Source organism: Dermochelys coriacea, chromosome 15, assembly GCF_009764565.3.
Source record: "Dermochelys coriacea isolate rDerCor1 chromosome 15, rDerCor1.pri.v4, whole genome shotgun sequence".
In the NCBI taxonomy this organism is placed as follows: Eukaryota; Metazoa; Chordata; order Testudines; family Dermochelyidae; genus Dermochelys; species Dermochelys coriacea.
This window is the reverse complement of record NC_050082.1, coordinates 28,646,660-28,659,795: the sequence shown is the minus strand read 5'-3', so window position 1 is coordinate 28,659,795 and position 13,136 is coordinate 28,646,660. Positions and strand designations below refer to the sequence as shown.

Genomic DNA, 13,136 nt, shown 5'->3' with positions numbered 1-13,136 from the left:
GCAGCAAACGGAAGTGTCCTCCAGCCTGATACCAACTTCTCAACAGCCACCTTCTGCCCCCAGGTTACCCAGGAAGTCTTCAAATTCTGCTCATTAATTTGTATCAAATGTTCATCCCCAGTCCACTAATAATCTACAAGAAGGGTTCTGTGTGAATTTTTCTGAAAGTTGCTTATACTTGTGAATCCTTCCTGTTTTATTCTTGCATTGCAAGCACTGGGAACAGATTGTACAATGCTCCTTATCAGGCACCTGCCTGGAGGCACTAAGACATTGTACCTTCTGTTCCTGGCCTCTGCAGGACATCCTTAATGCCACTGACCTTGAGAAATGTTCTTCATCCCAAACACAAAGCTTACAGGCATCTTTAAACATGCCCAGGTGGTGAATCCTGGAGGGTTAAGGTGGCTCTATCCTGCTTTGCAGCTTTGATTTAAATACCCCCTTAAAATGGAAGCTGACCTTCCTCATATTCTACCCATGGCATGGCATGGCTACACAGATTGATACTGACTGTGCATATGCAAACCATATGAAGTGTCAGGGGGTGGGGGGGTTGTCTCTTTTTACTCTGGAGAATCTGCTTTTGTTGCTAGCATAGTGGGGTCTTGGTCTGTTACTAGGGCTCCTCGTCCTGCAGTAACACAATTAATGATGGAAGCAGAACATCAAGTTATTTTCTTCTTCCTGAGAATAGAACTGGCTGCCCTTAGAACTATCCTTTGTTTTAAACCCCTCTGAAAACCGTCCTGTGTGCTCTATATGTGAGTTGACTCTAAGGTCTGGTTACTGTTCTCCTTTAGGTTGTGATAATATAGTCATCATCTGGAATGTGGGAACAGGTGAAGCCCTTATAAACCTGGATGACATGCATCTGGACATGATTTACAATGTGAGCTGGAATCGCAATGGCAGCCTGATTTGTACAGCTTCTAAAGACAAAAAAGTCCGAGTGATTGACCCTAGGAAACAAGAAATCGTTGCTGTGAGTATGCTAAAATCAGTGGGGTGTCAGTGCAGCAGATGCTTAGCAAAAGCATGTAGACAAACTCAACGTTTGTGTTTTGTTTAACGGGGTGAGACGTTTGCAAAGCCGGTGAAATGTTTACAGGAAGGGCAGCAGTGCTGAGGCACTCCACCTAATTTTACCAGCATTTGTGCTTGAATTATCAATATTTTGGGTCCAGTTTTTCAATCTGCACAAGGGTAATTTCACACGTAATTTTCAGGCACAATTACAGTACCACAATAATGTGTTCAAAATTGGGTACCTGTAGATGCAGAGGGAGGGTTGGTGGCATAGCTGTCTATTTTCATGTGCTGTAGCTTGCTGAAACATCAGTTTGTTGTAATCTTGCTTTTAGTATATGTGATTCTGCATGATAGGCATAGCTGAAAGAAACCAACTGAACGGATGCCGCTTCTCTTGTACATTAGTAATTATTTTTTCACCTGGAGCTTTGGACAAGGACCTGGTGGCTGTATCCCATCTGGTCAGCTTCCTGGGGCAGTGGTTTCATGCAACTCGACAAATAGAATTTGGGTTAATTCATCATGAGTCAGGATTTCTGTTTAGTGCTGAATCTTGTTCTCTGAAAATCCATTTCAGGAGAAGGAGAGGGCCCACGAAGGAGCGCGGCCTATAAGGGCAATATTCCTCTCCGATGGCAATGTCTTTACCACCGGCTTCAGCCGCATGAGTGAACGGCAGCTCGCCCTGTGGAATCCTGTATGTGCCCATCCAGCTTGTCCTTTGTTATAATGCTGTCATAAGTTACTGGCCAAGACAGCCTGCTAGTTACTGCAACGCTTTAAGTTTTATTAGTGAGATTATATTCCCCTTCTCAGCTCTCTCATCCTACCCCTACATGTCACAGCCGAGCACAGCGCCAACCTGTTTAGGCCCCAAATTTTATCTGTAAAGGAAATTTACTCTCGTATAACCTCCTTGGAGAAAATCTACTGTCTTCCCAAGAACAGTGAAGACGTAACAGCAGCTAAATATTCAAAGCTGCATTTATTATTGAACAGATCAGAAAATATATGCAAAGGAGTGATGTCCTAGAACAAGCCAGCCGAGCCAAACGTAAATCTGACCAAAGCAAAAAACAGATCCTGCAGGCCTTCCGAGAGGGCCAGTTCCATCCAAATCTTTCATGTGCCAATGCAGTGTGGTACCTAACGGTGATGTGGTCTGTTTCTTCGACTGTGCAATAGACTTAGTACCATAATTGTGTGTCTGATCTCTTCCTTAACTTTGCATGTGTTTGTGGGGGCCTGTTAAAAACAACTTTTGATAGGTCCTCAGAAAACCAGTGTACTCTCAAACAATGACCGCATGTGCTACAATGTAAGGCGTTTCAGATGACTGAATTTGCTGTTGGTCATTCCCCTAAACAGTAGGAATCTCAAAGGATTTAGTTAATGAATTTACTGGGGATTTCTGTTCTCTAATGATCTGATACAAATCTCATTTGCAGAAAAATATGGAGGAGCCAATAGCCCTGCACGAAATGGACACCAGCAATGGGGTGCTGCTTCCATTCTATGACCCGGACACCAATATCATTTACTTGTGTGGCAAGGTAAAGAGCAACTTCCAAGAGGACTGAAGTGGTTGCAGCAGTTTGCTTGTGATGCTGGTGATTGAGCGCTGCTGGTGAAGGGCGTTCCGTTCAGCTGGAGCACACAATGTCCTTCATTGTGTGCAAAAGCGTTTCTTAAAAACCACCGGTTGGAAAGTTTAAACAAAATGTTGCACCTCAGCAGTTGTCAAGGCTGCAGATGAATCTGCAAGGATCTGGGACTTTGAGTGATTATTCCAACTCCATAAGACTTTATGACAGTCCCATGGAGCCTAAAATATGATTGAGGGATACTCACCTAGCCTTTGTTTTTATTTTGGCAAGGTTTACTTAGGCCGAACAAAGCTGTACGTAAAGAATACAAGTTAAACTTGCCTTACAGCCAGACTCACCCCTTGTGGATGTTGACCCAAATGACCCCTGCATTAATACAGGATGAAGGCACCCACAGGTGGTACCTTCACTGCCCTTTCAGACACCTGAATGTGTAGCAGAGCCAACTTTGTTTTATGGGTCAATTACTGGAATTGTGCATGTTTCTTCTGAAAGTGATATACTTTTGGTGTTATGTGCTCTAAAGTGCCCACTGCTGCTTCAGATTTCCTGCAAACACGCAGCTTAAAGATAAGCAAGGTAAAAGAGCAATTACCGGGAAGGATCCATACAAGCAGATGGAAGAACATTTTCATAATAAGCAGCTAACAAGAGAAACTCATTTTCCATTCTTACTACCTCTTCAGCTGCTTTAGAGGGACGGCTAGAATCCCCTGGAACTCATGAGAAGTAATTGTTTTCTAGCCCTCCTGTCAGATATCTCCAGACCACCGACCCATTTTTATTAGTCTGTACTTTCAGGCAGACTAAAACATGTGCCAGATGCTTCGTTGTCAATGCTGCATGTTACAAATGGCATGCTTTCGCACATCCTTTTCAATGAAATACTTGTTACAAGAAGACGACTCCATATTCTATAGTTAAATACATGGTACTTTTCAAAGTGCTGTGCAAACAATCATCCCCTTCTACATTCTTGCAGGGAAGGCAAGAGTTATCCCCAGTCTGCTGAGGAAACTGAGGCAGGGAGGTTAATTCTTACTTGCCCAAAGCTACAGAGCGTGGTAGAGATGGAACTGGACCATGGAAGTTCCTGGTGTCCAGTCCTGGTCTGAGATTACGACACCACTTAGATTTCTAAATCCAGACCGTATCCCTCACTTGTGAGAGCCTGTTGAGATAATGAACCTTGATTACACTGGACATCTGTTGTATGATCACCATGCTAATAGGTCTATCTGAATGCAGCAGCAGACTGATCGTGACTGAGCTGGCTGAGATGAGGCCATTAGCCTGATGATCAGTGAAAGTTTCAGCTGGAGGAAATTAACTATAAAATGTACATTACTCATGGGGCAATTGTTGCTGATGCTTCTCTCCTTTTTATGTGATGCTTTTTGAAGGTCAAATTGTTATGAGATATTCCCTTTGCCTCCCATGTAATGGAAACACCACTGGTCCCTGCATTTAACCCCTCCATTGTTGCCTCACCTACCTGGCACATTGTGGCTGCCCGCATCTCCAGCACTGCCTCATTCACGTCCGCTTTGGACTGCTGATGTTCCAGGGCAGCACTGTGTTTGTTTGACGGCTGCATAGAGGCAGCCAGTGGGCTGGAGGCTGCTTGTGCACTGGCATGATGCATTTCTTCTCTCTTCAGGGCGGGGGATCGATAGCAGACTTCAGCCTGCTTTTTGTGTAAAGGACACAGTGCCTCATTAGGAAGGGAGCCCCCTCCCCACATTCTAAGCACAGTATCCCATAGCCAAGAGGGGATCCCAGGGCCATGGAATCGTTAGTCCCTTTTATTCGCCACCTTTTTTGTTTCCTGCAGGGTGACAGCAGCATTCGCTACTTTGAGATCACCGATGAATCCCCGTATGTCCACTACCTCAACACCTTCAGCAGCAAAGAACCACAGAGAGGGATGGGGTTCATGCCAAAGAGGGGCCTGGATGTGAACAAGTGTGAAATAGCCAGGTAACTAGAAATGCTGAGCGGCTGGCATGTGGATGTGAGCAACACAGCTAAGTTAAATTCCTGCTTTCGGTACGTGTCCTGGGCCGTGCTGGCCAGATTCATATAGTACAAAGCAAAACAACCTCACGCAAGCAAGAGATACATTTGGTACAAGAACTGATAGTTGGGAGCACTTAAAAGCTCAATTTGATGTGTGGTCTGACACAGTGACACAAATAATGACTGACTTAGAGACCCCTCATTTGAGAGCAAGCGAGAGAGGAGTTTCATGTTCCGTTAGGATTTCTGTAGTACCCTTCGTTCCCAGTGACAAGTATTAATACTTCTGCTAGGGATAATACGATCTGAACTGAAAGTGGGTCAGTGTTTCGGTTGAGACCGTAACAGACTGATGAACAGAATCTGACACAGCAAGCTGCTGGAATCAGCCTTGCTAACACCAAGCGTGTTCCATCTAGCTAGTTCTGATCTATATTGGGTCAGACATAAGCCTGATTTACTACAGAGTTCAATATTAAGAGGATATCTCTTTGATGGTCTAGCATTAATCTCCTTCCAGGCTGCACAATGCTGCTTCATAAACTTAGATTAGAAACAATTTCGGACTCTTGGAGAACAGTACAGCAGCACTGGCTTAACCAAAGATTGCTGACATGACTGAAAACTGCCAGCAAAAGCCAGGCCACGTAAACATCCCACGACAAGGAAGAGGCACCCACTGTAATGGTTTAATTGGTGATTGTCTTCTAGCTCAAAATACAAGTAGAGGTGGAAGATGGGAGTGGAGATAGGCAGTGTGTAGTGCAGCAGCCTGGCGACCAAAGATACAGTACGTGTAGCCTACATTTGTATAGTGCTTATCGCCATAGTCTCGGCAGCACTCTGTGACGTGCTGAGAGATCGTCAGGCCAGACTGAAGACTGCCTAAAGAATCTTGTTTTCATGTGCTGTTCTCTTCGCACAGGGTGCCCTTCAGTCCACCCAGTCATTAAAGGTATAGAAGCATTGGTGCATAAAGCTGGGTAATTTTCACCAGCCCTTAGAAAAGCCCCTTCAACTGCTGGGTGTAATGGGGGGGGGAAATTACCCAGCTGAAACTTCTTAATCATTCTCACTTGACCACTAGTATCCATTTGGGTGAACAGAGGAAACAAGCCCAGCTTGCATGTGCCACTGGCATTTGCTCCCACTAACTTGTGCTTTTTCTTTTTGAAAGGTTCTTCAAACTTCATGAGCGGAAGTGCGAGCCCATTATCATGACTGTCCCTCGAAAGGTGAGGTGCTGCCTGCAGTTACACGGTGGAAGTTATATAGCACCTTCCAGCCCAAAGCATGTTACTAATTAATTCCTTCTGACTTCTAGTCTGACCTTTTCCAAGATGACCTGTATCCAGATACGGCTGGTCCAGAAGCAGCTCTGGAAGCTGAAGAGTGGTTTGAGGGGAAGAATGCTGATCCCATTCTCATTTCTTTGAAACATGGGTACATTCCAGGCAAGAACAGGGATCTCAAGGTGGTCAAAAAGAACATTTTGGACAACAAGCCTGCAGCAAACAAGAAAAGCGATCTCATTAACACCCCAAAGAAAGCAGCAGACACCTCAAATATTGTGAGTAACATCTCACAGGCCATCAGGGAGTGGCACTGGAGTCTCAGGCAGGGCTGCTCTACCCTCTGAATCAGTAAAAAACCAAATGCCCTCATTACACTGGGCCTATCCCTCTGGTAACAGCTTAGCTAGCTAGCATAGACGTAGGGCCCAGGTGCTACTAGGGTATGTGGTTTTCCAGACAAGAGGTAAGTCTAAGATCACTTGTAGCTATTGAAGTGAACCTTTTGCACAAATGTGTGCTAGGCCTGGTGATCTGGTCACACACGTACATGGGGGATTTACATTCCCTCAGCCCAGAGCTGCACTGGGAGGAATGGTTTTGTGCTGTTAGGCAGTGGCAGTGTTTGAAATGGCTTGTGACACTAAAAGTCCTGCTCCCACACTGGGAACTCGTTCCGGGGTGGCGGCCACAGGAATCTGCCTTTCGTATGTAATTCAAAGAAAGCAGCTGGTTAACAGAGGAACTTTGGATCCTAATTCATGAGCCCATCGTTTGTCTAAAACCAAACACAGCAAATCAGACAGCATAACCCTGACAGAGTGGACTGCTGAGAAGGAGGGTGTGAAATGCCCTGTGGTCTGGTGATACTGGCTGACAGGTGTTCTAATAATGTTTTGTTATAAGAGCGGATTTAGTGTATTGAGCCATTGAACTGATGGCTATTAATAAAGGAGAATATAAACTCCATTAAAAAGCAAACCATGGCCCAGTGTACCCTTTACATTTGCATTAACTCCATTAGAAACGCTGCTGGTTGCTGTGCCATTAGCACGTTACCCTGTGTCCGAAGCTTCATGGTAGCACTCAGAGCACATGCTTCCCAGCCATCTCAGCTGGTTTATCTGTAAGAATCTCCCTTTGAAATCCCTTTGTGTTGGAACACGTTTGCTTTGGAAACCTCAAACTTCAATATGCAGAATTGCTCCTTCCAGCCAATTTTTAATGAATTCTGGTTTTGTTTTTTGTTTGGTTCCAGCAAAACGAAGCCAAATTGGATGAGATTTTGAAAGAGCTTAAATCTATAAAAGACACAATCTCCAATCAAGATGAGCGCATTTCCAAGTTAGAACAGCAGATGGCGAAGATGACGGTTTGAGAGCAAAGGGAGCAGAACTTTAAGCTGGAGCAGGGCTGGGGAGGCACTGCCAGTCAAGAAGACATTCCATTTCAGAAGTTCGTCAAGCAGCAGCGTGCAGCATTCCAATAAGAACTTTTATTCTCCTAAATTAACTTCAGCGAAAGGCGATGATTAAAAGCCAAGCTTTTTAGTGAAAGATTTTTTCTGATGTTTTAATGTGTTACATGACTTGGTCAAAATTAAGTCAAAAGCATAAGTGCTACTTTTACAATTTGTTTCCAGATGTTATGAATTTTTGAAACCAAACTATTCTGACTTTGTGTTGTGCCCAAGTATCCTTAGGACCAACACTACATTGTTCTTAACCATTTTTTTTAAAGTTGCCACACACAAAAAAGTAGCCTTTTATTTTTCCTATTTGGCATTTTGCAGTATTTGTTTTTTAAATCTAAAGGAACAGTACTGTGTGAGTGTGTAGAGGTTGGGGTGTGGCTGTGCATGTGTGTGTTTATACTGTGTGGAGAACAAAATGAGGCTATTTTGTATAAATCTTCATCTTTGAACAATCTGATCAGTTCCATTTGCAGTGTGGACAAGGCAGTTATAGAGACCCTCCCATAAACCCATGTGAGTTGACTTTACTGCCTTTTTAACAGTGTCCTAGGCACGATCAGCACATCGCTAAAAAACGTTGAGTGAAGTGACTCATGTCACCACATAACTCTCTTTCCCCTTCTATATTTGAGAGACTGAACCCTTGTCCTGGAGTCATGCTGTCCTCATTCCAACACCCTGTGCTTTGGATTATTCTAATGTTGTCAGAATGGGCATTTTGTTTTTTAAAAGCCAAATATTTTTACACAGCAGACATGTATTCTGTTTATCAGCTAACATAAGATGTAAGGGTGCGCAGTGAAATAGCAAAGACAAATGCCCAGAATTCTGATTTGCAAGCCAGCAGGATATGAGCATGTAGCCAAGTTTTCCATTATGTCTATTCCAGTCCTTTGCCTAGCTGTACATTTTTGTGTCTGCATTAAATGCTGCAAGACCAGGCTCCTTTGCTTACAAAGAAGCTCTTAAATTTGTGAGCTTTAACTCTTTCTGTCCCCATTTTTGATTCTGAGAAGTTCCAGCCCCAATATGGCTTTCAAAACAGCATTAGAAGCAGTTGGGTAACTTTACAATGACAGGTCTCCAAAAATAAAACCCCTCCAATACTCCGATGAAGTGAGCTGTAGCTCACGAAAGCTTATGCTCAAATAAATTTGTTAGTCTCTAAGGTGCCACAAGTACTCCTTTTCTTTTTGCAATCTTCCTCTGTCACTCTCTCTCCTGGTAACCCCACCAGCTATAGTAAAAGCCCATCCCAAGGAACACAAGATTTCCTGAAATATAAGTAACCTTTATCTCCAGTCCCGTTGCAGTCCCAGCTTTTCTGCCCTGGTCTCAGAAACCTTTGAGATCCTCAGGTGAAAGACTCTGTGTAAGTGCATGTTAATCCAAAGCCAACATGCTGACTTGGGTGTGGGGCTCCGAGTGTCCAGTGACAGCCTCAACCCAGTGAATGTTTGCTTACCGTGAGGGTATGCGTTATGAGAGGGAGCAGCATTTGGTAACAAACACAGCTTCCCAGGTGGGCCCTGATCAGGCTTGCAAAGGATTTACCTGCAAGGGTGAGCAGCTTCAGCACCTGTTGGGGCAAAGGGTGCTAGACCTCTGGTAGTCTGCACAGTTTGCTGTGATGTGTGTTGACCTTTGTTTGAGCCCTACCCAGGCCAGGATAACCTGCCTTGGCACCAGGGGAGGGGCTGATCAAATACAAGTGCAGTTAAAACCTGTCTGGGGGCCAGAGCAGTGAACTAGCTGATGAGCCTAAAATACCCTTTTCCACTTGAGGTTTGATCCTTGAATCACCTCACTGCAGCTTATTATATATGTGTGTGTGCATATGCCTGTCAGACACACATGCACACGAGGACTGCTTTCCCAATTAATCGGGGAAGTGCCAGACAAGAGGCTGCCTTTGCATGGGGCAGGTTCACATTCCTTCTTCTGGGCAAAAGAGTGAGCGCTGAATTTCTCTTCAAGTAGTTTAGCTAGAATTTCTCAAGTTCTCCATTTTCTTGTATTTGCATGTTCAAAACTTACAGTGAAGGAATCTCTTGTTCTGGAAGACGTGAGTGTTTCTGACCTAAGGTGAAGTCGTACCATTGGGACAGTTAAGTGATCTTTTAGCAGGTGAAGCATAAGAAATTGATGAGAGGACAGAAAATATGTACAGTGTCACAGGATGAAAGCTTCATAAAGCCAGCTCTGCGTTATTTAAGGCAGCAAGCCAATCTTCTTGGCATTGTGCGTTGAAAATTGAGTTTGCAGCCTAGACAATTCTGGGGTATTTGAATATTTGGTGTTTTTTGTACTGCGATCAGTGGGGTGGGGTCGATTTTGGCAAACACAACCCAGTTCTCCCCTGGGTAGTGATCTCCTTATTAATTTGTATGTGTGGCGTCAAGTCTGTATGCTGGGGGTCTTTGTTTTTTTAATCCAAGGGAATGAGGTTCCTGAAATGCCAGATTTAACTGCCCAACCAACCATGGTGTAAGGTAGCGTGATGGTTTGAAGAGAAGGGGGCGGGGGAAGTCCTCGTTTTTTTTAGTTTGTAGCTTGTATTTTATTTAAATGAATTGATGATGCCTAGCCAGGCTCAAACGGAGTCAGTGCCTGAAGCTTTTTTTAGCCGTGCTATCCCAGAAGAGAACCAGCGAAGTATTTGAGAGATGCGCTCTTATAGAGCGGCCATAGTACCCTGTCCAAATATTTGCTTCCATTTTCAAAGATAAAATCATTGATTACAAAGTTCCAGTATCTGTTGTTTTTCTTTGACACCTTGTTCCTGTGGCGTTCTGCGCTGCTCAATTACACTTGAATGCATGTCAGCAACCTGAGCTTGTAGGGAGCAGCCAGTGTTTTATTTCTGGCTGAGGGTTAGGATTTTTGTAGACTAGTGTAGGATACAATTGTCTAGACACGCAATAGACAGGGTGAAACTTGCACAAATGTGCCCGAGTCCTGTCTTCAAAAGTGACCTAGGCACTGAATCTGAGCCCTGCTGACTTGCAATGGGACTTAGGCACATTTTGAAAATTTTACCTGCAGCCATTTATCAGAGAATCTTGATCCTTCCTTTAGTTTGATGCTTTTGGAAACAAGCCCAGAACTCACAAACTTCTTTTGTATTTTCACGTATTTCAACATTCCCTTTTTCCAAGCTGGCCACAAAGGCCTTTCATTTCCAGTCAACTTCCAGCTGTGCAGAACTGACACTTCTCGAAAGGAGCTTTGCCCTCCAATATCTGTGAGTAGGTGGCTGAAGAGTGGGTAATGGAGCCTGGAGCTGTTCACCTCCAGCTTGATCATTTGAATTCAAGCCACATCAGCAGCAATTGAAAATTGTACCCGTCCCACGGCTGCTTAGAGGTTTTTGTGAAATGGCTTGTTTCTCAATCCAGTTCCTAGCAGAAAATAAGTGTGCACCACACATCCTGCCACGCCAGGATGGCATACAGCCCGTGCAGACTCCCTTGGCTCTCCAGAGTACAGAGTAGACACAATGGTAGAGCCAAATAGGGATTCTTATACAATGCACGTTGTGTAGGCAGAGCATCATGTTCTCTAGGGCTGCCACTACCCCCAGCACCTTTCAGATACTTTATCAAAGGAAAGTTCAAATAGCTGTGGCACTCCTTGCTGGGAGTTACTCTGGGGATGAGAAGAGGCACACAATGTCTTCCCCCTGGAGTCTGTCTTCCTTCAGTTTCTTTGTGCCTGACATGGCTTAGCGCCTGTCTGCCTGCAGACTGCAGTGTGATGGCCAGGGCAGACCCGTCTGCAGAGCCTGGCCACTCCGCTGTGTGATTTACTGCAGGGGCCATCTTTAGAATCTGCAGCTGTTGAGAAGCTGCCTGGCCTGCAGGATTTGGGAGCAAGAGGCTGTTTAGAACAAACCCATGTTCTAACTTCTTAATAGCCCCTAACAAACCTGGACCGTGTGGAGACACAGGTGATAGATGCTGTAATTCTACAGGTTACGACTGAGGTGACTGTTTTACAAGCTTTACAAATACAGTATGTGGATTTGGGTTATCCAGCCACATGGCAGAGTCATACATTGTCAGGTGACCCTCAGCTCCTTTTGCCCTCCCCCAGTGAGGTACCCCTATGTGCCCCCACAGGCTGCTGCAGCTGGGTGCAAGAAGCATTCAGCCAGCTGCGCTGGGTGAAACCTCAGCCAGTCTCCATGCTCCAGGGTTTGCTTGTGCCAGCTGAGACTTTGGTATCTAGTCTGTTTGATCCAAGGCAGAGTTTCTTTGTTTGTGCCAGTGGGCCCAGCTTCTCCCCACTCTCACCAGGCAATTTCACTCCAGCCAAACTGGTGGCTTCCCCAAAGTTCAGCTGCAAATTTCAACTTTCCCGTGTGGCAGTTTCCTAACTGAGCTGAGAAGCTGGGGAAGGTGAGGGGGTGGAATCCAACCTGACCCTGCATGCTGCTGTCATGTCTTTCTCCACGTCACTCTGCAGAACTTAACAGATGCCAGAGAGAGTGATTCTTAGTAGGTCTGTCAATCACAGTTAACTCACGCGATTAACTCAAAATATGTAATCGCAATTAAAAACATTAAACGGGATTAATCAGTTTTAATTGCACTGTTATCAATTGAACTTTATTAAATATTTTGGATGTTTTTCTTTTTCATATATATTGTATTCTGTGTTGTAATTGAAATCAAAGTGTATATTTTTGATTACAAATATTTGCACTGTAAAAATGGTAAGATACTTTTCAATTCACCTCATACAAGTACTGCAGTGCAATTTTTGTTAAAGTGCAACTTACAAATGTAGATTTTTTTTGTTATATAACTCCACTCAAAAACAAAACAATGTAAAACTTCAGACCCTACACATCCACTCAGTCCTACTTCTTGTTCAGCCAATCGCAAAGACAAACAAGTTTGTTTACATTTATAGGCGATAATGCTGCCCTCTTCTTATGTACGTCACCAGAAAGTGAAAAAGAAGTTTGCATGGGACTTTTGTAACTGGGAGTGCAAGGTATTTACGTGCCAGATATGCTAAACATTTGTATGCCCCTTCATGCTTCGGCCACTATTTCAGAGGACATGCTTCTATGCTAATGACGCTTGTTTAAAAAAAAAAAAAATGCGTCAATTACATTTGTGACACAATTCTCCCTCAAGGAGTTCTATGTCCCCTGCTCTGTTTTAGCTGCACTTTGCCATATATTTCACATTACAGCAGTCTCGGATGATGACCCAGAACTTGTTCATAGAATCATAGAATATCAGGGTTGGAAGGGACCTCAGGAGATCATCTAGTCCAACCCCCTGCTCAAAGCAGGACCAATCCCCAACTGAATCATCCCAGCCAGGGCTTTGTCAAGCCTAACCTTAAAAACTTCTAAGGAAGGAGATTCGGTGTTCATTTTAAGAACACTTTCACTGCAGATTTGACAAAACACAAAGAAGGTACCAATGTGAGATTTCTAAAGACAGCTACAACACTCAATTCAAAGCTTTAAGAATCTGAAGTGCCTTCCAAAATCTGAGAGGGACGAGATGTGGAGCATGCTTTCAGAGGTCTTTAAAAGAGCACAACTACAGAACCCGAACCACCAAAAAAGAAAATCAACCTTCTGGTGGCATCTGACTCGGATGATGAAAATGAACATGCATTGGTCAGCTCTGCTTTGGATTGTTGTTGAGCAGAACCCGTCATCAGCATGGATGCACGTTCCCTGGAATG

General features: G+C 44.2%; 1 protein-coding gene across 6 annotated transcripts in view; it reads left to right on the top strand.

Moving 5' to 3' along the window:
- The window catches only part of CORO1C (coronin 1C), an 85,463-nt gene extending 77,957 nt beyond the window's left edge, over positions 1-7,506 (top strand). For all 6 annotated transcript variants that reach the window (XM_038373246.2, XM_038373248.2, XM_043497649.1 and 3 more), the window contains 7 exons: positions 804-985; positions 1,610-1,729; positions 2,481-2,585; positions 4,474-4,619; positions 5,836-5,893; positions 5,983-6,228; positions 7,209-7,506. In XM_038373246.2, the coding sequence (XP_038229174.2) occupies positions 804-985; positions 1,610-1,729; positions 2,481-2,585; positions 4,474-4,619; positions 5,836-5,893; positions 5,983-6,228; positions 7,209-7,328 (977 nt within the window). In that variant the 3' untranslated portion in view covers positions 7,329-7,506. The remainder of the gene's footprint in view (positions 1-803; positions 986-1,609; positions 1,730-2,480; positions 2,586-4,473; positions 4,620-5,835; positions 5,894-5,982; positions 6,229-7,208) is intronic.
- Positions 7,507-13,136: the final 5,630 nt, after the last annotated feature.